Source organism: Gopherus flavomarginatus, chromosome 3, assembly GCF_025201925.1.
Source record: "Gopherus flavomarginatus isolate rGopFla2 chromosome 3, rGopFla2.mat.asm, whole genome shotgun sequence".
Classification (NCBI taxonomy): Eukaryota; Metazoa; Chordata; order Testudines; family Testudinidae; genus Gopherus; species Gopherus flavomarginatus.
The window spans coordinates 151,709,857-151,734,405 of record NC_066619.1 but is presented as its reverse complement, the minus strand read 5'-3'; the positions used below and the strand labels follow the sequence as shown (position 1 = coordinate 151,734,405).

General features: G+C 46.7%; 1 protein-coding gene across 2 annotated transcripts in view; it reads right to left on the bottom strand.

Moving 5' to 3' along the window:
• The window catches only part of G3BP2 (G3BP stress granule assembly factor 2), a 56,077-nt gene that overhangs the window by 17,720 nt on the left and 13,808 nt on the right, over nt 1-24,549 (bottom strand). For both annotated transcript variants that reach the window (XM_050945030.1, XM_050945031.1), the window contains exons 2-5: nt 22,634-22,752; nt 14,418-14,499; nt 8,551-8,724; nt 6,437-6,527 (exon numbers count right to left, since the gene is read on the bottom strand). In XM_050945030.1, the coding sequence (XP_050800987.1) occupies nt 6,437-6,527; nt 8,551-8,724; nt 14,418-14,499; nt 22,634-22,728 (442 nt within the window). In that variant the 5' untranslated portion in view covers nt 22,729-22,752. The remainder of the gene's footprint in view (nt 1-6,436; nt 6,528-8,550; nt 8,725-14,417; nt 14,500-22,633; nt 22,753-24,549) is intronic.

The following is a 24,549-nucleotide window of genomic DNA, read 5'->3' as shown; positions in this document are numbered from 1 at the left end:
GAGCGGCCATCCCCACCCGGGTGAAAGGTGGAGATAGCTGCCAGGTGGACCCGCAAGGACGATATCGCCAGGCCCTGTTGTTTGAGGGACCAAACATAGTCTAAGATATTGGCCACTGAAACTTCCATAGGGCGGAGACCTTTCTCCACGCACCAACAGGAGAAACGCTTCCACTTGGCCGAGTATGTCGCTCTAGTGGAAGGCTTCCTGCTGCCCAGAAGTACCTCCCGTACCGGGGTGGAGCAGCGCAGTTTAGAACCGGTCAGCCACGCAGGAGCCACGCCGCTAGGTGCAGCGACTGCAGGTCCGGGTGACAGAGAGACCCGTGTTCCTGGGTAATCAGGTCCGAGTGAAGGGGCAGGGGAACTGGGTCGGCTATGGCCAGGTCCAGCAGCATGGGGTACCAATGTTGCCTGGGCCACGCCGGGGCTACCATGATCACGAGAGCCCTGTCCCTGCGCACCTTCAGAAGGACCCTGTGGACCAGTGGGAACGGGGGAAAAGCGTAGTACAAGTGGGTCGTCCACGGAATAAGGAAGGCATCCGCTATAGACCCGGGCTCCCTGCCCTGAAAGGAGCAGAACGCCTGGCACTTCTTGTTCCCCCCGGACGCGAAGAGGTCCACACGGGGATAACCCCACCTCTGGAAAATTGCGAGGGCGACGTCCAGGCGAAGGGACCACTCGTGTGACAGGAAGGATCTGCTCAGGCGATCCGCCAGCGCGTTCCGTACTCCGGGGAGGAAGGAAGCCGTGAGGTGAATGGAGTGGGCTACACAAAAGTCCCATAGTCGCATCGCCTCATGACATAGGGGAGAGGATCTGGTGCAGCCCTGCTTGTTGATATAGTACATGGTCGTCGTGTTGTCGGTAAACACCGCGACAACGACCTCGAAGCTGGTGACAGAACGTTTGACAAGCAAGGCGGACCGCTCTCAACTCCCGCATGTTGATGTGCAGCTTCACCTCCTGCGGGGACCACAGGCCCTGTGTTCTCAGGGTTCCCAGGTGGGCCCCCCAGCCGAGATCTGAGGCATCCGTTGCTAGGGACACCGAAGGCTGAGGTGGGTGGAAAGGGAGCCCCGCACACACTATGGACTGGTCTAGCCACCAGCTGAGAGAATCTAACACCCCCTGGGGGATTGTGATCAGCATGTCTAGTGGTTGCCTTGCCGGCCGGTAATGTGCAATGAGCCACAACTGGAGGGGCCTCATGCGGAGCCGAGCGTAACCGGTCACAAATGTGCATGCTGCCATGTGGCCTAACAGGGTTAGACATGTCCGTATTGATGTCAAGGGGGCTGCCCGCAATCGCTGAACGATCGCCGACAATGCCTGGAACCTCGGTAACGGCAGAAGAGCCCTGGCCACGGTGGAGTCCAGGACGGCCCCGATGAACTCCACCCTCTGCGTGGGGAGCAGGGTGGACTTGTCTATATTGATCATGAGGCCCAAGGTAGCAAACAGGCCGGTGATCTTGCGGACGTGGCTGCAAACCTGTAGCTCCGATGTGCCCCGAATTAACCAATCGTCCAGGTAAGGGAACACGTGGATACGACTGCGCCGGAGATGTGCCACAACGACTGCCATGCATTTTGTAAATACCCTCGGAGCCGTAGAAAGGCCAAATGGGAGGACTGCAAATTGATAGTGAAGGCGGCCCACCCTGAATCGAAGGAAACGTCTGTGGTGCGGCCAAATGGCAATGTGAAAATAAGCGTCCTGCATGTCGAGGGCGGCGTACCAGTCTCCCGGATCCAGGGATGGGATAATGGTCCCCAGGGATACCATGCGGAACTTCAACTTCACTAGGTATTTGTTGAGCTCTCGCAGGTCGAGGATAGGCCTGAGGCCTCCCTTGGCCTTGGGGATCAGAAAGTAGCGGGAATAAAACCCCTTGCCTTTCTCGTTTTCCGGAACCGCGTCTATAGCTCCTTTGTTGAGGAGCGTCTGTACCTCCTGTCGAAGGAATTGCTCGTGAGAGGGGTCCCTGAAGAGGGACGAGGAAGGGGGGTGGGAAGGAGGAAACGATATAAACTGCAGGCGGTATCCCGTCTGCACCGTGCGCAAGACCCAGCGGTCCGATGTTATTTGGGTCCACGCCGGGAGGAAAAACGAAAGGCGGTTGGAAAACGGGGGGGAAGGATCCGTGGGGGAAACTGTTACTGCGCCCTCGGGCGCACCTTCAAAACGAAGGCTTGGGTCCAGGCGGGGGCTTAGAGGAGCTTTGATTCTGCCCCCCCGGTTCCCCGAATGCCTACGCCTTCCATTCCTGCCCCGGCGCCTATTGAGGTCCTGCCGTTGGCGGAACTGGGGGTATGGCCTGCGCTGCTGTTGCTGCTGTGGCCGGAAGGGTCTGCGCTGCGTTCCCGGCGTGTGCATCCCGAGGGAGCGCATAATGACCCGATTGTCTTTGAGACTCTTAAGTCTGGGGTCTGTCTTTTCTGAAAACAGGCCCTGGCCTTCGAACGGGAGGTCCTGAATGGTATATTGGAGCTCCGGTGGAAGGCCAGAGACCTGAAGCCAGGAGATACGGCGCATCGTTACCCCCGAGGCGAGGGTGCGGGCAGCCGAGTCTGCAGCGTCCAAAGAAGCTTGCAACGAAGTTCGTGCAACCTTCTTGCCCTCGTCCAGAATGGCCGCAAATTCTTGGCGGGCCTCCTGTGGCAGCAGCTCTTTGAATTTGTCCGCTGCCACCCACGAGTTAAAAGCGTATCTGCTGAGCAGGGCTTGTTGGTTTGAAACCCTGAGCTGAAGGGCCCCAGCTGAGTAGACCTTGCGGCCAAGGAGGTCCATACGTCTGGCCTCCTTGGATTTGGGGGCTGGAGCTTCCTGCCCATGACGCTCCCTCTCGTTCACCGACTGCACTACCAGGGAACACGGTGTCGGGTGGACGTGGAGGTACTCATAGCCCTTGGAGGGGGCCATGTACTTCCTCTCGACGCCCCTCGCCGTAGGGGGGATGGAGGCCGGTGATTGCCAGATTGTATTGGCGTTGGCCTGGATCATCCTAATGAAGGGTAGGGCAACCCTGGTGGGAGCATCAGACGAGAGGATGGTGACGATAGGGTCCTCGATCTCAGAGACCTCCTCGGCTTGCAGGCTCAGATTCTGAGCTACTCGCCTAAGGAGGTCTTGGTGCGCCCTGAGATCCAGCGGAGGAGGGCTACTGGAGGAGGTGCCAGCCACCGCTTCATCAGGGGAGGAGGATGAGGAGACCCCCGGCAAGAAAGTGTCCAGTGGGGGGTCTCCCTCAGCCCTCGCCCCTGTCTCAGGAGCAAGAGCAGGGTCTTGCTGCTTGGATCCTTCCTCTCCATCCGGGGAGGGAGGGGGGCGAGACAACGAAGCCTCCGGTACCCTGTGCTCCGTCGTTGCAGGCCTAGCCGGAAGCTGTTGGGGGCCCTGGGCTTGATGGTATGCCCAGGGGGTCCAAAACCCCCACTGCTGCGGACCTTGGTCCTGTTGCGGAGGATCTTGAAATAATGCCGCCTGCCTGTCGGTGCCCAGCGCATACACGCTGTCTGCTTGAGAAGACACCGACGGCTGCCTAGAAGGCCATGGCGGGGCCGACCCCGGCTGGTAAGGGTCTGCACGGGTCGGCACCGAAGATCTTCTCGGTGCTGGGGATCGGTACCAGGAGTCATAGCGGTGCCGGGATCGGGACCGGGTTCTGTCTCGGTGCCGGGATCTGGACCGGTACCGGCCGCTGCTTCGGTGCCGGGAGGTCGACCGGGACCGGGACCTGCCACCAGCTCGGTGCCGGGAGGTCAACCGGCGCGGCGAGTGACGGCAGGACTGGCTCCTGGAGTCACGGTGCCGGTATCGACGGCTGGAGTCAGACCGCGACCGTCTGGAGGTCGATCGGTGCCGCGAGTGCGACCGGTACCGCCGAGGGGAGCGGTGCCGGGACTGCGAGCGGCAGCGGGATCTCGAGCGACCGTGGCGTCGGGACCTGGATCGCGAGCATGAGTCCCGAGACGGTGCCGTCATCATGGGCTTGCCTCTAGATGCGACCCGCACCGGAGGTACCGGGGGTGGCAGCTGAGTAGACTCAGTTAGGGCGATAAGGTCCCGTGCCGAGGCGAAGGTCTCCGGCGTGGATGGGACCAATAGCTCAACCCCAGATCTTATGGGGGAGCTTGGCGGCACCGGACTCGACGGACCCACCGGGCCCAGAGTCGACGGTGCCGGTGGTGCCGCGGCCGATGTCGATGCCGGGCGCTCCAATCGGGTCTGCCTGGCTGGAGTAGCAGACGCTGACGGTCTCGCCTCTGCACCCGGTGCCGGGGAAGGTCGGTGCCGGGGAGTCTTCCCGGTGCGATCCGGTGCCGGCGCCGAGATCACGGCCTGTGAAGCTGCCGGGTCAAGTGCCGCCTCCATGAGGAGAGTCCTGAGTCTTTGGTCTCTCTCCTTCTTTGTCCTGGGCTTAAAAGCCTTGCAGATGCGGCACTTGTCCGACCTGTGCGATTCCCCCAGGCACTTCAGACACGCGTCGTGGGGGTCGCTGGTAGGCATAGGCTTCTTACAGGCCGCACACTGCTTAAAGCCCGGCGAACCAGGCATGAGCCCGGTGCCGGGTGCCGGAAAGGGCTACAGCCCAGACCGGCGAACAACTATCTACAATACTATTTACACCTAATTACTTAACTAACTACACTTAACGATCTAACTAACAACTGTAACAATAACGGTAGTTAACAAGGAGAGCTAGCGACGTGGAGGACAGCTATGCCGCGCTCCACAGTTCCAACGACCGACACGGCGGTAAGAAGGAACTGAGGAGCGGGTGGGCCGGCAGGGGTATATATCGAGCGCCATGGCGGCGCCACTCTAGGGGGCGACCTGCCGGCCCACTGGAGTTGCCAGGGTAAAAAGTTTCCGACGAACGTGCACGCGCGGCGCGCACACCTAACTGGAATGGATGTGAGCAATCACTCGAAGAAGAACAAGTCTGTTTTAAATAAATAAAAAAAAGTCTATGCCCCCTTTTACAGCAATTCAGCTCAAAAAATCAGATTAAAATCTCATTTAAAAAAACCTCATCTTTATATTCAGGCAAGCCCTAGGTATTTGGATTTCACTGGCACTCCTAGGTAATATTTTGCCACCAAGACTGCAGAAGGAAGAGGGCAATAAGCTTTTTCGACACCTGTCTCAAGACAAGAGAGGAAGCAGATGGCTTCACACCCAACATATCTCCAGACTTGCTGGGCTTCTTGGATGTCTCTGGCCACTAAGACTCAGCCTCCAACTTGACCCAAGACCTGGCAGCCAAGAAGGGTCAAAGGATTGATATATTTACACTCTCTAGTCCGGTCCAAGTCGCCTTCTAAAGCTCCTCAGAAAGAGAGGGAGAGAGCCAGCAGTCTTTCTAGACATGAGTAAAGGCTATACAGGCTGTGAATCTCTCTAAATACTGTTCATCATGTGTGCAGATGAAGCACAAAGTAGGTTTGTACGGAGTGGAAATCTTGCCAAAACAAGAGGCACACAAGCTGAACCTAGACTTCTCCAGTATGTCACAGAACCAAAGCAATTAGCAGAAAAAAAAAATGGGACAAGAAATGCTGTATCTCAACCAGCTACTGGGAGTGAAATAAAGCTACATATTTAACACTAAATATACCCATTAGTTGATCACTTGTTTAAAGTGATTAAAAAATTTGGCCAATGATGAGACAGGGAGCGCTGATCTTGCCTTTAACAGTTGGAAAGAGCTGAGAGTGCTCAAGGGGTACAACTATTTCTGTAGAGGGCATGAAATATCTGGATCCACAAAAGAGAAAGTGAGTGGCTCCAATGGTCAGAGCATTGAGGTTAGCATGTACTCTGGACACATGGCAAGCCTACTCTAAATTGCCCACTAAACTGGTAAGTGAGCAGAGGTGCTCATTCAGGAAACCACCCCTGCAAATCCCTGCTGGATATTATCAAACAGAGGGTTCATACTTTGCGGAAAGCTGTATATTTAAATGAGGAGTGGAGGACTGTCCCGTGGCACTCAAACATCTGATTCAGCTTCAGGGCTAAGGTCACAGTGCTGAGTAAAACATGCAATTACACTCTGACTTGCTTCACTGATATGCCTTTTGACAAACAGTATAGCTAAACTTCCAAAGGTGAAGTGATACTTTAATTTCCAAATTCACTGTTGCTCATTTCATTTCCATTCTTAATTAAGCTTCTCCCAGATGTAAGAGTGCAACCATCAATACGCAAACCATATCTCTACTGGGTACTACAAAAGACATTCTGCATATCACAGGAGCAAAATTATAACCTTAAGACTTCAACTCTAACAAAAATTCTGTACAATATACAGAAGCACATATGAGAAAGTACTTATTTGTCTAGAGACGTGAAACAAGAGGCTATTTGCCAAGGAAAATGAAGAGAAGTACAAATGAAGCCAAGGCCTACAGAAATTACGTTCTCACCTTCATCAAGTTCAGCCTCAGAGTCTCCAAATACTTCATCTTCATAGCGGAATATATCATTATGCACATAGAACTTATTTGGAACAGATCCCTATGGAAGGGAAAAGCGTACACATTTGTAAGTTACTTGAACAGATGGATGAGTGGTCTTTACTGCTGATTGACTAGAACGGTAAGCTTTGTTACAACACTCATTACTTCAGATCCACACTTCTAGTGCGGCCACTCCCATAATACAAGCGTCAATAAAATTACATAAAGTTCAGTACTTTTAAAATAATCTTTGATGTCTACTCATCTCATTAATGCAGGTTTGTATGTAGCTATTTTTTTTAAACTACACAAATAACCAAATCCTATAGCTGCGATCGAAGAATCAGTCAAAAAACTTCAAGAATTAAGATAAGTCCTGAGTGTTTATACTGACAGTAACTTTATGCTTTAATTACTGAATATAAAAATTCATTTATTTCATGGATACTCATTTGAGAGACTTCTTTCCAGAGGTGAAAGTAAGCTGGCATGCGCTGGTATGGTGTACCAGCAAGAGCCGGTGCACCTTACCAGGGCAGCCTGGCTTCCCCAGGTAGCAATTTAAAGGGCCTGGGGCTCCCAGCAACGGCTGGAGCCCCAAGCCCTTTAAATTTCCGCCAGAGCCCCACTGCTGGAGCCCTGGGGTAGCAGCATCAGGGCTTCAAGGGTTATTTAAAGGGCTGGGGCTCCCACTGCCTCTACTGCCCTGGGCCCTTTAAATAGCTGCCAGAGCCCCGCCGCCGCCGCTACCCCAGGGCACTGGGGGCTATTTAATAGGCCAGGGCGATAGAAGCAGGGGGGTCCTGGGCCCTTTAAATGGCCCCCGGAGCCCTGGAGTAGCAGCGGGGCTCCAGGGACTATTTAAAGGGTCCAGGGCTCCTGCTGCCTCTACATCCCCAGCCCTTTAGACCGCTGCTGGAGCCCCCGGCTGCCACTGCTACCTGAGGGCTCCAGCAAGCTCCAGTGGCTATTTAAAGGGCCCAGGACAGTAGAGGCAGGGGAGCCCTCGGCCCTTTAAATAGCCCCTGAGCCCTGCTGCCGGAGCCCTGGGGTAGCAGTGGCAGCTGGGGGCTCTGGCAGTGGTTTAAAGGGCCAGGGATGTAGCACTGGCTAAGCCCTGGGCCCTTTAAACTGCTGCTGGAGCCCCGAGCTGCCGCTGCTACCCCATCAGAGAAGGGTACGTACCAGTGCAAGGCGGACCAGGGCTGGCTCTGACCCCCCCATCCCCACCCCTTCAACCCAAGGCCCTGCCCCTTCCAGTGGCCAGAGCTGGCCCCAACCCAGCCCCATATCAGTAAGTCCCTATTTCTACTTTCACCCCTGCTTCTCTCCAAAAAAGCTATTTTAAAATGGAGGCAATTATTTCTGCTTCTACTTAGAAAAAAAAATGTACAAGTTAAAGGAGCTACTCAAAACAGGTAAGTTTTACACACATTAGAGTTCAAAGAATCTAATAAAGGTTTCTAATAAAAAGGAATACAAGCATTGGGAATAGGAAATGATTCCTTTTCGTACTGCATTCCCTTATATAAGGATCATGTAAGTCATGACTTGTGTTGCTTAAACCAAATACTTGTGTGTTTGTCTCCAGTGACTTTGCATTACCCAAACATGACAGGAGCACAATGAGTTGAATAAGATTAAGTCAAGGGTGTAAAATTCCTTTTGTGAAAGGGACAAATTACATTGAATTATGGTCTGTGGGCTAAGACTCCAAAAGTCAAGGCCTTATGAAGTACTACTTACAATCTAATGGGCCAGACCCTACCTACAGGCCAGGTTTCTGTCTCAGATTCAAAGACTTTAAGGTCAGAAGGGACCATGGTGATCATCTACTGACCTCCTACACACTGCAGGCCACAGAACCCACCCACTCACCCCTGTAATAGACCCCTAACCTCTGGCTGAATCACTGAAGTCCTCAAAATATGACTGATAGACTTCAAGTTACAGAGAATCTACCATTTACACTAGCTTAAAACTGCAAGTGAACTTTGCCCCAGGCTGCAGAGGAAGGTGAAAAACCCCAGGGCCTCAGCCTTCATCAAGTTCAAGGCAATCACATTCCAGTACGTACTTACTTCTGGAGCCAGAACAAAAGTTTGCATAAACTTCCTCATTGGTTGCCCATTGTTAGACAGTTCCCCCATAACCTGCACGACTACACCATCACTCAAGGTTGCATGTGCGTCAACATGACGAATCTTAGTGTGACATTCACTGAACTGTAGGGACATCACCTTCTTATGAATCTCCTGGAAATAAAAATAAAGATCTAACTTTAAAATTAAGTGCAACTAGAATTTAAACAGAGCTCATAAGACTAGTTATATTAATTATATGACCCTGAGCTAACCACTCCCTCCCAACTCAAAAGGAGATAAGGGAACTTACTAAACGCTACTGGCTGAAACAGAGGCTACAGCTCAAAAAAAAGGCTCCTGCCCAGGTACTCCAGCAGAGTTAGCTGTGAATGAAAAAGCTCTGGTAAAGCTCATTTTTACCTAACTTTCCAGCTAAGTTGCTGAAGGCAGTAGATAAGATTTTCACTTTCCAAGACCAACCAGTGAGTCAAATGAATATTTTTTTATTTTTTTTTTTCCTCTTCAAACAAAGACACACCATGTCTCTTCCAAGGTATTTGTACATGTCCCATCACAGAAGTATCTGAATCCCATACATTCTATCCAAGAGCCCAGTGTACTATATGATGTCTACTTTGTAATTACCGAGTTCTCCTACCTAGAAGTGTGAAAGTACTGGACAGAAAAAGTACTGGACAGAAAAAGAGTGACCACATTCTGCCTGGGCTCACAACAGCACTCAGAGTTGGGAGTGTCAAGTCAACAGACATGTTCCCACAGGAAGGCAGGAACAAAGGCATGGGGTGGGGGAGAAGCTTATTTTCTCAAGTTTTACTTAAATGTTTCATAAACCAAAATAGCATAGCCACAAAGCCAATGGGAAAATCTAGAACCTGACAAGACATTCCAGAAGTGTACAGAAACACGTGAATCAATCTTGCATTATCTCTTTGGTCAGCAGATACACATACAGACATTTTGTACCTAATATTTATAGTTCTAATGTCAGTCAAACATGGGTGATGTCAAAATCCTGCATAATGGTGCATGTCTGGATTGCAGACATCTGGCACATTGCTGAATACTTCCAGAAAAACACCAGTTCCCCTCTCAGAACTGTATGTTTTAACTGTAACTATGAAAGAAGTCACTAACATACTTAATGCAATAAATATCCCTTTAGGAAAGCAAAACAGCAACACAACTTGCTACAGTTAATATTACAACAGATTTACAAAGACCAGTTGCAAAGAAGAATTAACTGTCAGTGTAATTTTTAAGATACCTACTCCACTTCCATAATTACACATCCAATAGCAAAGAACAGTCTGACTTTGAATTATTAGCAATATTAGGCTACCCCCTCTTAACATGGTCTAACAGTGGAAACCATCCCTACAGCTGTATTAAAGATATGGAGTATGGGACCAATGTGCCTACATATAATTTTGATAGCGCTTTCGTAGCATCCAGGTTTAGCATTATGTGCGCATGTCAATAGCTTGCTTGACCTATTTGCCATTCCTTTGTTTTTGTCTCACAAAGCTAGGTTGATTCTCAGTCTCAATCTCATTTTCCTTTCAACGATGGCATATATGCACACATTTTTAGAAACACCAGGGCAGCACCTCACCTCTGTTGTGCCTGTCCTTAGAGCTTACCCTAACAGTCATTCTGTACAGCATGACTGCCCAATGTGGCCGAGTTAGACACTGCCTGTGATGAAGGGCATTCCATGGAGAGATACTAATTCTAAGGAGAAACTTTGCCCCAGGACAGCAAGCTTCCTTTACGGACCAGAAACCGTGCACTTATCTGAGCTCTTGAACCTCTCCCTGCCTTCTTTGCTAACAATTTTGAACCCTGTAACATTAAGTATCAGCCATCTCCAATGACAGCCAATGGAGTCAAGACATCTAATATTTACACTTTTCCTTAATCCCAGTCCACTTGGCCATTCTTAAAGGATTTCAATCACCCTGTAGTATGGAAGATAACAGAGGGTTTGGCATTGCCTTCATCCTCTAAACGTTACATTGCAAGTATTACTGACAATGAAAGCAGGTACACATTGCCAGTAAAAGCTACTCAATGCACGGCACCTGGCAAGGTGAGGCCCAGAGCCAGCAAGCCTACGCCTTACTTCTGGAAATTCTTACCAGCCAGACTAGAACACAACAGTAACCTCTCTGCCACCAGTAGCAATTGATGAATGCTTCACAAAGCAGAACAGAAACAATGATGTTCCAAACTACGCAATAATTCTATTCAGAGGAGAAATACTTCTGCACTGTCTGAAACGGTTAAACCTGGAGAGCGGGAGATCAGGCAGATTGAGGTGTGCACGGTCACTTTGTTGCAGCATGAAGCTACATATAGCTATCCAGTTACTGACTGGTTGAACAAATTCTCACCACCACTGCATCCGAAACTCACCACTGTACCTGAAACTCACAGGATACCTATAGCATTTTAAGACAATCACTGACAACTGATTAAGTATGAAGAATCCGATGAGCACATTCTGTACCTGTAGTCAACAGGTGCAACTGCAGTGGTGTTAATTTAAGCACCAATGAATACAAAGCTAAATAGTTTAGATAGTCCACAAGTCCTGGCCTCATTTACAATGACCAGTTTAAGAGTTGTAGCTCATCACTGCAGCTGCTCCACCACCGATATAAATGGTGAAGGATGTAGTGGAGACAGGACTCTGGTGATGCATAGCCACCATCTGTATGGATGAAAGGATCTGACTAGCAATGACCAGGAAGGGAAGGAGAAACTAGGGAGAAGCTAAGACTGGCTAATAAAAGGAGAGGTGAAGGGGCAGGGAAGGCTGTTCAGAGCACTGTGGAGTACACGGGCCTCCTTCACAAGGCAATAGCGCTAAAAACTGCTGCAGAAAGACCCTTTCAAGCATTGCATCAGCTGATGCAATCGAATCCTTCCAGTAGGGCCTCAGGAAGGTACGATCTGAGCACCAGAAAGCAGCCCACCAGAGCTTGTCAACAGAGGGCTTGTGGTGCTTTGCCTAGCATGTGGCCACCACTCAAATGAATCATGAAGGTTCTATGGTCAGGAGAGTTCTGCAGAGGAGCAATGCCAGATGCAGGGCCTGATTCAGCAGGGAAGAGTTATTGTGACAACTCCTCCCCTTTGCAAGGCTCTGAAAAAGCACAAGGACCTTTGCTTGTGGATAAGTAGATCTCAAGTACTGAACAACTGTCCAAGGAATGCCACCTACTTCTACTCTGATCTTGGGAAAGATGTTAGAGTCAAATATCCTGGCTAGAAAGGAAAATCAGACCATCTTGGGAAGAAAACTTGGGCACATTTCTTCTTGAGACATGAAATAGGAAGAGATTACACCACTGTGCAAGTCCCAGCTTCCTAGGCTAAACAGCAGACACTTTCCATGACAGGACTGTTTGCATGCAGTTAAGACAAGGGGTAAAAAGTAGTGAATTCAAGAGATTAATGCAAAACAAATTATCTAGATGAAAATAATTAGTCATGACTAATCAGTTTTAATCACACTTAAGTAACAGAATACCAACTTAAATTTAGTATATAAATATTTTGCATGTTCTTCTACATTTTCAAATATATTGATTTCAATTACACAAAATATACTTTGTAAAACAATAGTAATAAATAATACACAATGCAAATCTTTGTAATAAAAAATAATTAGAACTATCAATTAATTGCAGTAATACGTTATTTAAAAAGTTAATTTGTTTTGAATTAAACAAGCATTAATCACACCCAGGAGGCACCATGCTCGGGGGGCACTGCTGCGCACCCTCACGGCATAAGTACCCCTTCTCACACTGCCTGCTCCACTGCTGTCCCTGCCTCTTCTCCCCGTCATGGAGTCACCCCTAGCCAAGCTGCTCCAGACCAGGAGCTTGCCTCCTGTCTGCTGCACAGAATGGGGGCAGGGAGGGCTGATGTTGGGGTGTCTCCCTACCTTGACCCGGTACCCGGTCACTACTGAGCTGGGGGACAAGGGGAGAGACACTGCTGCTATCTGAGGAGTGAGTGCTGCCGACAGCACCTGCTGCTGGCTCAAAAAGCATCCAGGCTCCTGAGTGCTTTGTTTAAAGAGGCAGCACTCCCCCAGCACTTCCCCCACCCCCATGTTTAAATTAATGGTATTCTATTATTAATAGTGTGATTAACTGCAACTTTAAAAAAAAATAATTGCGAGATTAAAAAAATATTTTGGACAGCCCTAGTAAAAAGCAGTGTCTTATTTTAAGGACCCTGGTAGAAGACAGTGGGGAAGCCTAAGAATGGGTGCCTGAACATCAAAAGTGCTAAAGCACCCTCAAACCTATCTTGGAAAATGCCAGTATGCAGGGAATAGTGGTTTTCTTTGCAGAGATGACAATCTGCAGGCAAAAGGTAAAGAGAAGCCACCCTCCTACAAGCACAGAAAATTATCCTTTGTGGAAATAGAGAAGGTCAGGTCAGAGATGGCTAGTTGTGAAAGGAGGGAGTTTGGGGGAGAGGGGAGGGAAGGGCAGAAAAATCCCTGGAATACACTTTCCTGGGTAATCACTGGCCAAAATCATTGGAGAACAGAGGTGGTCTACAACTGAGTGCATCTTTGCCACCCTGGGAATAAGGAAGTCTGAAAGCATAAAATCCTTTCGACTTTCTGCAGAACCACACCAGCGGCAAAGAGGGTAAGCATAAACCATCTCCCCCATCAATGATACAGAGAAAGTACCCTGTACCCAGGCATCAGGTACAATATCTGGGAACTAGGGCTCTGCCACTTGTTATGAAGAAGTCCATCAAGAGAGATGGGGATCAGGAAAGTACTTCGATGAAGGGCTCCTGCAGAGGGTAGTGGTAAACCATTCCCCAAGACAGGAGTTTCCAGTGGAAGACGGTTTATTTGGGAGATCACATAGATGTAGCACTTTGAAAGAACTCAGCTCTCTCTCTGCCCAGGAAAGAAAACATGTGATTCCTTTTGGAATGAACACTCTGGGGTCCCAACTTGATTTAAAAAGGCTACCGAGGCCACCTTGTCTGACTTGATCATATCTGGCAGGGAGAAGACTCAAGCCAGCCCAATGGCCCTGAGTGCCAAGATGTTGACGTGGAGCTTCTCTGAAAGAGGACAGCACTCCCTGAATGGATGAATCATGAATCAGAAACTCGTGTGTGCAGGTTGGCATCCTTGATGAACAGAGAGATGAACAGGGAACCTCTTCATGGTGTGGGATCTGTCCAGGCACCAAATGAGAGGTTACTTACTTGGATAAGGCAGGAGAAATTAGGGACTTCAAACCCTCCTCTCACAAAAACAGATTATAGCAGACACTACTAGAGCGATTGGGAATGGAATCTGATTCAGAGCTCCCAAATCTGACAGAATAAGAGCTCCAAGCAAGGCCGTTTGGGAGTGTGTCAAATAGCTCTTTTATCCATCAGTCAAGGTCACTGAATATCAGTCTACACATTCCCAAAGCTTCCTTGAAGGTGTTAAACAAGCCAGTTTTCCAGGTAGGGAATTTTGTGGACCCCCTAACCTCCCACATCAACATAGCTGCATGAAAGGTGAAGATAGTTCACCCGTTTATCTACAGTGGAAACAGCCATGTCACAAAATGCATACAGTAAATAGAGTGGTAATAACAGCTAGCCAAAACAACTCAGACAAGTATGGATGTAAGTTTGTGCCATTATATAGTACATGAAAGAGGTGGTAACTGATTCATAATAGCTTGCTTATTGGACAAGAAAAGTATAATATAAGAAAAAACAAAACTGATTGGTTAAGACATTAGTATCACAGTTACTAGTCTTAAAATGAAGACTATGCAATTGATTTAGATACATACAGCTTGGCCATACACTGCTTCCTGGGGCTTCCCACTGGCATCCAGTCCACCATGGACATAAGAGGAATTCCTGCCATAAAACCTGCAAAAACATGGAAGCTTCAAGTTTAGGCTTATGACAGTAAAATAAACCAATTTCAAAGTCAAAGACACCATTTGTTTAAGTCCAGTGTAGTAGCGTTAGGCATGTTTTTGGTTTGTTTTTTTAAATTAGTTTCTGCAAAAATGCTTCCATTTGTGCATTCAGCTGCTTCTATAACTCCTGAGTATTGGAAGAACAAGACCTACTTTCTACATCCTCCATCTTATTTACAATGACTACTGTGTTTCTAATGAGTCCGACCATACTTGGCTGTTTTTTATAATCGTGGTTAAGTCCTATCATCATTTGAGCTTGAAATGTGCCCAAGTTAGTGCTTCTCACTGATTGTGTTAGAGGGTCCAATTAAGATTTCAGGCTATGCTGGTAACATCTTTTATATCCTTACTAGATCCTTATCAGCATTCTATAAATAGGTATTCTCCTTCAAAGCTGGTGTGCAGGAAGAGCCACTCTTTCACTGCTTCAGTCTATACAAACAGGTTGGCCAAGTTAAATCTACATTGAAACATTTGTTCGCTATGTTGCCCTTTGGCTTCCCCAGCATCAGTGACCAGAAGTGCATTGCAAAATTCAGAAACCCATGATAACATACGATTTAAAGGAGCCACTATTCCAAGAAGCTAAAACAGATGTAGGCTGAGATCAAACCGAAAATCATGGCAGAGGAATAGAAGTCAACTGACCAAAAAACAAATCTGAGTATCTATTTAAGGGAGATAAATTCTTCCCTAGTTATAACTGAAATACAAAGATGGAACTTAATTTTATATTCATTTGGGTCCTTGGAATACAGAAAACTGGAGAAGTTAATGTTTCAGTTAATGATGTACTGCACAACCGTAACAGGACTTAATGTAATGTTTGACTCTGTTTAACTCACCCTAATTGTACAGAACTGCTTAATTTTTCTACAAATTAAACAAAAAACACTCAAGTCAAAATTCCAAATTAAGGTTGTTTGTACAATCTTAATTCTACTCCCTTCTGCATACGCATTCCAGTAGTCTAATTCCATGACCACATAATTTATCACATGCAATATATATTTCTTCTACAATTTTGTACAGATGTGTATCATCTTAATCATTTTAAACTTCACTGATTTATGATCTTTCAGTTTCAGCAATTAGTAAGCACAGATTTACTCCAAATGCATACTTTTAACAGTATTAATTTTGGAAGTTACATTGCTAACTAGATGAGTGAAAAACTGAGTCTACATTAGCCAATGCATGTTTTCCAGTGGAAAGTATTTAACAATGGTGTATTTGCAATAAGATATATTAATGGAACACCACTGGATAGCAATGTAGTCACTGAAAGGGATAAAGCAACTGAATTTCAATCCCCTTATATACATTTTTATACAAAACAAAATAGTAATCTACATATGGAAAGTTACGGAACTGAATGTTAGATACCCTCCACACACTTTTCAAAACACTAACTTTCTTCTACTGCTAGCTGGATTGAGTCAGTTCAGTGCATGACAGAATTTACAAAGTTAATTTCAATTAGTCTTTCAAATTGGAACATTTTATCCACTCAGCAGTTACTGCTGCACATTAGTTTTCACTTTTAACAAGTTATTAGAATTTTTGTTCACCAATAAGAAATATGCTCCCCAAAGACACCCTAACCCAAACACTGTGCAAATATCTGCTTTCCTACAGACTTCAGACTTTAACCTAGAGGGGTCAGAAAGATGAGACTCAGAAGGGTCAGCTCTAAAGGAGCATTTTTAATGTTGCAAACTAACTGAAAACAGAATTTTCTTGAGTACTTTCTAGTAAATCTATCACATTATTTTATATGTATTTGGACAAGAGAGACAGTATCATTCACCATGCAAAACTGACTGAATCTTTGCATTAAGTATTGAGAGAAACATCTTACCTATGAGTTGCTACTGCTGCTCCACTAGGCTAGCACTTTCCCCCACTACTACTTTAGGTTATTCTTCTATTATACATGTGTGAGAGTTAGCAAGTATTTTTGATAAAAGTATTTTCAGGAATGCTGGCATACACCAAATACTCTGATAAGACACTATTCATGCATATCTGAGGTTCAAGGGAAACAACCTGCTTTTCTGAAAATAATTATGCTGGATTATCACTCCTGAAAATAGTGCCTCCAGTATAAATCTCACAAAAAAAATGCTTTAATTCTTAAGATTTGACCTTCTGAAGCAGCCGCAGGCCAGTCCAAGGGCTGTACCTTAATAAATATGCTCTAAAACTACATACTTTAGAAGCCTCAGAACACTCTAGTAAATTGTTTTCAGGAGTAAGAAATGAGCTATTCTAAATTTGAAATTAAGAAAATAAAATTCTTAGGTACTTGAAGATGAACAAAGGACATGCAATGGATGCATAAGCACCTGTACAGCAGATTAGAGCACCTCATCATGCCTAACTCCCAATTCCAAGGGTAGCTACAGAGATGAGCAAATCATGCAAAACTTCCCACACAGATCTAAATTATAACCCTCCATGAGCAAGGAGCTCAACCTCCACACCAGGGGAAGTCATGAGAGATGTACATTTCCTGTTCATGTGGAACTATGAAATTCCCCCAGATCTTGGCCTTGCAGTCCTTGAACATGCTGAGTAAAGAGCCCACTAAGGGGCAGATCTGCTGATCATTCAGAGCTATCGACCAAGATACGGCTTCCAACTAGAAGTTAAAGCTACATCAGGGGAATAAATGTTTAGCTCCCACGTACACAAATCTATAATTTCCATCCATAACAGATCACAGAAGCTATAGCACCAGCAAAGCCATAGAGGTTCATCTAGGATGGAACTCCCATTCAAACCATATAACCAACAAAGCTATCTGGAGTAGCACTCCTAAATCCCGAAGAAGCTGGACTACTGGCTGAGTTTTTGAGGATGCCTACTGACAAGGATCTCTGGGGCTGCCCTGAAGCTTTTACTGGGGGATGGGGGCGAGGGAGGGGGAAGATCGTAAATGCTAATTGTCCAACTCCTCTCTAGTCATTGTGGAACTATTACGATTCCTTCAGATGTATGTCAAACACTGTCAAGCCCTTAAAACCACAGCCTCTATAGATGTAATAGTTCAGCTATAGATCAGGCAAACAGCACAGGGAGCACACAAAAACTGCTTCAAGACATAGGCGCTGACTCCATGGGCATGGAAAAAAATTGGTGCATGCTCAGCCCCCACCAGTAGCTCCCTGTGGCCCTGCCCCAGTGCTCCAGCTCACCTCCGCCTCCTCCGCGAGCATGCCACCGCATCCTGTTTCTCCCCCCTCCCTCCCACCGCTTGCACCACAAAACAGCTGATTCGCGGGGCAGGGATGGAGGGGGAAGGAGAGGGAATGCCACGCTGGGGGAAGAGGCAGGGCCGGGGCGGGGATTTAGGGAAGGGATCCAATAGGGGTAGGGACTTTGGGGATGGGGTTGGAACGGGGGCAGGGCCGGCGTGGGGATGGGGTGGAGTTGGGGTGGGGGGGTGCGGGCACCCACCACCACAGAAAGTTGGCGCCTATGCTTCAAGAGGAACTCTGACAGATGCTAGTGTCCTCCACAAGAGGCCACATCCAGTGTCCCAAGCTAAGAAAACTGGGTCAGCTTGTGGTTAGAGATCTCCACAATATCTTAAAGTGGTTCTGTTGCCCTGCAGAACTGTGCCAGTTCAGAGCAACAGCTGAGGCGAGACAGTCCAGCATTTTCACCAAGTGCTCAAAGGTGCAATCTGTACTCAGAATACCACCTGTTGTAAGGAACACTAGCTGCTGAAAATCCTGGAGCATTCCCAGGAGTTCATCAAGCCTCATGCATTGGCAGTACTAGAAGGTCATTAAAAAATATATATATACAAGGAGGCTTATAAGTAATTATGCTTTACACTCTGGTTAACATAAGAACGGCCATACCAGGTCAGACCAAAGGTCCAGCTAGCCCAGTATCTGTCTACCGACAGTGGCCAATGCCAGGTGCCCCAGAGGGAGTGAAGCTAACAGGCAATGAACAAGTGATCTTTCTCCTGCCATCCATCTCCATCTTCTGATGAACAGAGGCTAGGGACACCATTCTTTACCTTTTTTGGCTAATAACCATTTATGGACTTAGCCACCATGAATTTATCCAGTTCCCTTTTAAACATTGTTATAGTCCCAGCCTTCACAACCTCCTCACCTAAGGAGTTCCACAAGTTGACCGTGCGCTGTGTGAAGAAGAACTTCCTTTTATTTGTTTTAAATCTGCTACCTATTAATTTCATTTGGTGACCCCTAGTTCTTGTATTATGGGAATAAGTAAATAACTTTTCCTTATCCGCTTTCTCAACATCACTCATGATTTTATATACCTCTATCATATCCCCCTTTAGTCTCCTCTTTTCCAAGCTGAAGAGGCCTAGCCTCTTTAATCTTTCCTCGTACGGGACCCTCTCCAAACCCCTAATCATTTGAGGGCTTGTCTACATCACAAAGTTGCAGCGCTGGTGAGGGGGTTACAGCGCTGCAACTTAGGAGGTGTACACATCTGCAGGGCATCACCAGCGCTGCAACTCCCTGTTTGCAGCGCTGGCCGTACTCCCGTTTTGTCTCGGGTGTAGAGGATCCAGCGCTGGTAATCAAGTGTAGACACTTACCAGCGCTTTTCTTGACCTCCGTGGAATAAGCAGGTATCCCAGCATACCTGAGGAAGCCTCTGGTAATCAAGCTGGTCTCCTTCCCCGGTTTGCTCTCGCGTTCCCCGAACCCCGAGCAAGCAGGTCTCCTTCCCTGCGGTTTTGCAGGGTGGTTCGGGGAACGCGAGAGCAAACCGCGGCGAAGCTGGTCTCCTTCCCCGGTTTTGCTCTCGCGTTCCCCGAACCCCCGAGCAAGCAGGTCTCCTTCCCTGCGGTTTGCAGGGTGGTTCGGGGAACGCGAGAGCAAACCGCGGCGAAGCTGGTCTCCTTCCCCGGTTTGCTCTCGCGTTCCCCGAACCCCCAAGCAAGCAGGTCTCCTTCCCTGCGGTTTGCTGGGGGGTTCGGGGAACGCGAGAGCAAACCGCAGCGAAGCTGGTCTCCTTCCCCGGTTTGCTCTCGCGTTCCCCGAACCCCCCTTGAAGCCGCCCAACAGCGCTGCAGTGTGGCCACATCTAACACCACTTGCAGCGCTGGTTGCTGTAAGTGTGGCCACTCTGCAGCGCTGGCCCTATACAGCTGTACTAATACAGCTGTAACAACCAGCGCTGCAAAATTGTAGATGTAGACATACCCTGAGTTGCCCTTTTCTCAACCTTTTCTAGTGCTAGAATATCTTTTTTGAGGTGAGACCACATCTGTACGCAGTTTGTTAAGGGTCCTTCCTTGATACAGAATCCTCAGTGTCAACAGTTCCTGCTGCCTGTCAACATGTACTATCATACAGGATAACTTGGAGAGCTGCTTTTCACAGAAGCAGCACACACTGAGTTTCTGTGACTAGAGTCGACAATTACCCACCACTGATCTCCCCCTAAAGCACCACACTTTTCACCAACATGCAAACAGTCTCAGCAATCAGCTCAGTTTATAGGGCAGTTAGAGAGAATCAGAGGAGCAGAGGAATCAGAGAGAACAGGAACAGAATTAAAACAAATCAAGTGTCAATCTGAGGAAGGGTTAGATCAAAAACCTGAAGACTCAGACACCAACTCCAGAAAAGTGTTGAACTGCAGATTATAAACCCAAAAATCAAAACTACTGAATCTTCTATGCAAATGCTAAAGCAGCACCCAATAAGAATAAGGACTGACTGGAGTTTGAATGAAGGACCCCAGTATCTTGCTTAAAGAGCAGCATGTGATCAGAGCTCCAGCTATATCATTACATCTCTAGATAAGGCAGTTTTCTGCAAGACTTTAAAAACTGACACAGGCCTAGTCCTTGGACTAGTAGGTGAAGAGCCAAAGTGAAGAAGGAGGTGTGACATCACACCCTTGCCCTAAAAAAAAAAAAAAAAAAAGTCTTCTGCAATGTAAAGGAACAACTGTGCACAGTATTTAACTGTAATAGTGCATATCAAATTTATAAAAAATAACTTGATAAATGTAACTTACTACACCTCTCACTTTTGCTGCAATTTTTCATTTTCTGGTTTCACTCCACTTTCTTACCTACAAGAGATCATAGTGTGTTTTTTTCCCATCTTGTCTTCAGTTTATTTCCTCTCTTCTGTCTTTCCTTCTGCCCCCTTATCCTTGCCCTCTTGTTAGACTTTAACCTCCCTTTTCTTTCTCCCAGCTCTTCTGAACACCAATCTCTCTTCATTCACTCTATTTACACACAGGGCTTGAAAATTTTACCGGACACCTTAAAGTCAGTACTAAAAAGGAAGTACCACTATGCACTTCTGGCCCAAAATACAAGTGCCAGAACACTGCTGCTGCTCCTCATAAAAAAGCGTCAAGAGTGGCATTGCATAGCATGCTCACATAACTTGAGCCCTGCTAACTGTCAAGGTATAGCAACTATCAGACAAAAGAGTATTTATGGGGCTGCCACACTGACCAGGGAAGAAACCAGCCCCCCACTGCACCCCACTATGAAAGGAATCTCAATCCCTTCTTCTAAGAGGGTGATGTCCTGCAAGCTGCTTGGGGAGTTTATTTCCATCTAGTGGGTGCCAAACACCCCAAGCCTACCTCATATTCACTTTGGACACTGCAAGTTGTCTACTGCAGTGTTTCCCAAATGGTGAGTCCTGACTCACCAGTGGGTCACGGGGCCCTAGGCAAACACGTCTGGTGCAAAGCAGAGGCTGTGTGTGTGTGTGAGAGCACGCCAGCCCTGCACTCACCTCTCAGGCCAGGTCTACACTGAGGGATGGGAGGTGATGGTGGTGAAAGAAATCGATCTAAGATACGCAACTTCAGCTATGAGAATAGGGAGCTTGGCTGCAGGATGGGATGCCCTGCAAGCCGTGACCTGTCCCGGACTCCAGCTGCTCCTAGGCAGAGGCGCAGCAGGCGGCTCTGTATGCTGCCCCCCCACACCCCCTTTGGCTGGGAACCACAGCCAGTGGGAGCTGCAGGGGCGGCACCTGCAGGCAGAGGCAGCAGGTACAGCCGCGAGCCACACCTCTGCCTAGGAGGAGCCAGAAACCAGGACAGGTCGCCACTTGTGGGGAGCTGCCAGAGATGAGCGGCCCCTAGATCCAGCACCCCCTCCTGTGCCCCAAACCCCTGCCCCAAGGCTCCCCTGCACCCAAACTCCCTCCCAGAACCCACGCTCCACAGTCCCTCCCATGGCCTAACCCTGCACCCAAACTCCCTCCCTCTTAGTTAACCAGCATCTCCCATTCCCCCAACATGCTGGATAAAAGAGCTTTTACTGCACTTCTCATGGGAGTTTCTCAGTCAACATAAAGCTTAGTTAACTATAACTTTTAGCTCTCTTGGTAAGGTACTACATCTGATTCTTTTTTTTTTTTTTTATTGTTTTACAGACTTTTTTTCTAAACATTTCTCTACCTTGTTGCCATGTGAATAATGCTACATAAACTCAGAAAAACTAACTATACAGGGGAAGATAATTAAACTGACTACACCATGCCATGAAATGTACAAAATAAATTTAGCAAAAACAATATTTATTGTAATCTTTCAGTTATGCAGGCCTTAGCAGGTACGAAAGTCTCAGACAGCAATAGGATTTTCTAGTTGTGTCCAACTAACATTAGTGAAATGAACCCCTACACTACCTGGACACTGGAAACTTGATTTTTACCTAGGATTTCAGGGGCTGTCTTACTAACTTTACTATAGTTTTAAGAAATTCATCTAGAATTCTACTTTACAAGGATCATTTGCTCCATCCACATCTGTGCATATGTAAAAAATACCCAAATGAACATACAGTATATATATCTGCCTGAATAGCTATATAGAATGACACACTCAAATAAAGCACACGAAGTTTATAAAATAATAGCTTTCAGTATAGCTGCAATTACCTACCTTTCAAATGATATGGGAATAATTTTCAACTCCCCCACCCAACCCCAAGAGTTCTTAAATTTAGATACAATAAATTTATTTTACATTCATCCAAAAATACAACCTGCTTCTTATATTCAAGAATACATAAATTACTTTACACAGAAAAAGATTACCTGTGCAAGAAGTCAGGAGCTTTATTTAGCAAAGTGTAGTACTGCCTCACAAACTCCCGCCCTACAAGCAGGGGACTTGGCTTCTCCATCACCATTTCTTTGGTACAGAGTGTCAAATGCTGTAATTAGACAAAAATTAATAAATTACTTTACAAACAACCCTGCAATTTAATACGTCCATCCATTCATCCCCTCACATGGATTTTTATGAAATCCTGTGTAAAACAGGAATCACCATTTGGTAAGAAACTACTACACCACCATGTAGTCTCAGACTTAAAAATACCTGAGTAACTCAAGACTGCTATAGTTCAATCATTCATTATCTTGACAAATTGATCTAATTTTCAAGATCTCTAAGTAATTAGCAAGCACACTAGTTTCAGTGGAGACAGACAAGAGGCAAGCTATACTTGTTAAATTCATTTAAATAAATACAACAAAATTATCCAAAATACTGGCGATTACAATTAGTTTACCCTTTATTAGCAAGAGGGTGATTAAAGTCATTAAAACAAAGTTTCATATGAAAGATTATGTTACTTACTTATGTCCTTTTGTCTTTTTATCTTTCAACAGCAGTACTTGCACTCAAGCAAAAAACTTATTAAGAGGAGCTCACCACCTTTAATACAGTAAACTTATCTACCTTTTAAGTCTGCTTTTCCAAAAGGAATTATCCTTCAACACAAGTCATGGGAGAAATTCCTTAGCTATTAGAATTATCTGATGTTTCAAGGTACCTGTCTGGAGGTTCAGCAGCTTTGCTTTAATGACCACGCTCTAACCTCAGATGGCTCTGAATTTTCCAGGCCAGCTCCTTTTAAGAGTAGGAACTCAAACTCAGATACATTTGGCCCAATCAAGTAAGAAACATCCTGTAAGATACCAAAACTTGGGGAATGGGGGAATTTCAAATTTCTCTACTTCAGAAGCAGGCTCTGAGGAAAAAGAACACAGCAGAATTCCTCCACAGATAGTCAATCTAAGGAGAAGAACTATACAAGTATGTATCTGTGGCAACGGTGCCTAAGACCATGATTTAAAGCTTCTTGAACACTAGCAAAGACACAAGCAGACTATTCCCTGGTCTACCAGAACTCAAAGTCCTTGAAGTGCATGTGACTCTCCCAATTCCCAGAAACTAACCATGCATAGTTTCTGCTCTGGGCAAAACATTTCCTGTGTTTTTCCTACATGAACTCCCTTAACAGGCTATATGGTTATCCTAGTAGAACCAACTTTGGAAAATCTGTTGTGAGCATCGTCCCTGGACCGAAGTAGTATTGAGGTTATCTGTTCTCAGATACAGACGGTTATTAGTCTCCACCAAAACCTGAAGAGGCCAATTAAATTCTCACGAGGAGGTTATTAAACACAAGCCACCACTATGGACACCCTTTGGTCTCCACATCCCTCCTACACAGCATCCCTCCTACCTAATAAGCAAATATACACATTGCAGCAAGCAGTGAATGAGCCAACAGGAACGTAACTTCCACTACAGTCCCAATCCAACATCTTTGGGAAGCAAACACCACTATGCTGACTATTGGGTATATATGCCAGCTGACTAAGACATCAATTTCAGTCTTAAAAGTCATGCCCAGTAATAGAAGAATTGATACAATTCAATCTTTTCTTATCACATGACCCTCCATGTCCCTATCTCCCCAGAAGACAGAGCATTAAACACACTGAAGTGGTACCTTCATGAGAAAGCGGTTGTGAAACCAGAACTTCAACAATTCCTAAAGACACTTCAGCTTGCTACCCAAAGAAATTGGAAGTGTGAGAAATGCAAGGGCTGCAGGAGGAGCTAACACTGAGAAATTCAAAGGCATGTGACTCTTAGAAGGTGAAACAGATGGCATAACTTGGTGGCATGGCAACAGGTCTGGAGACCAACAGATGTA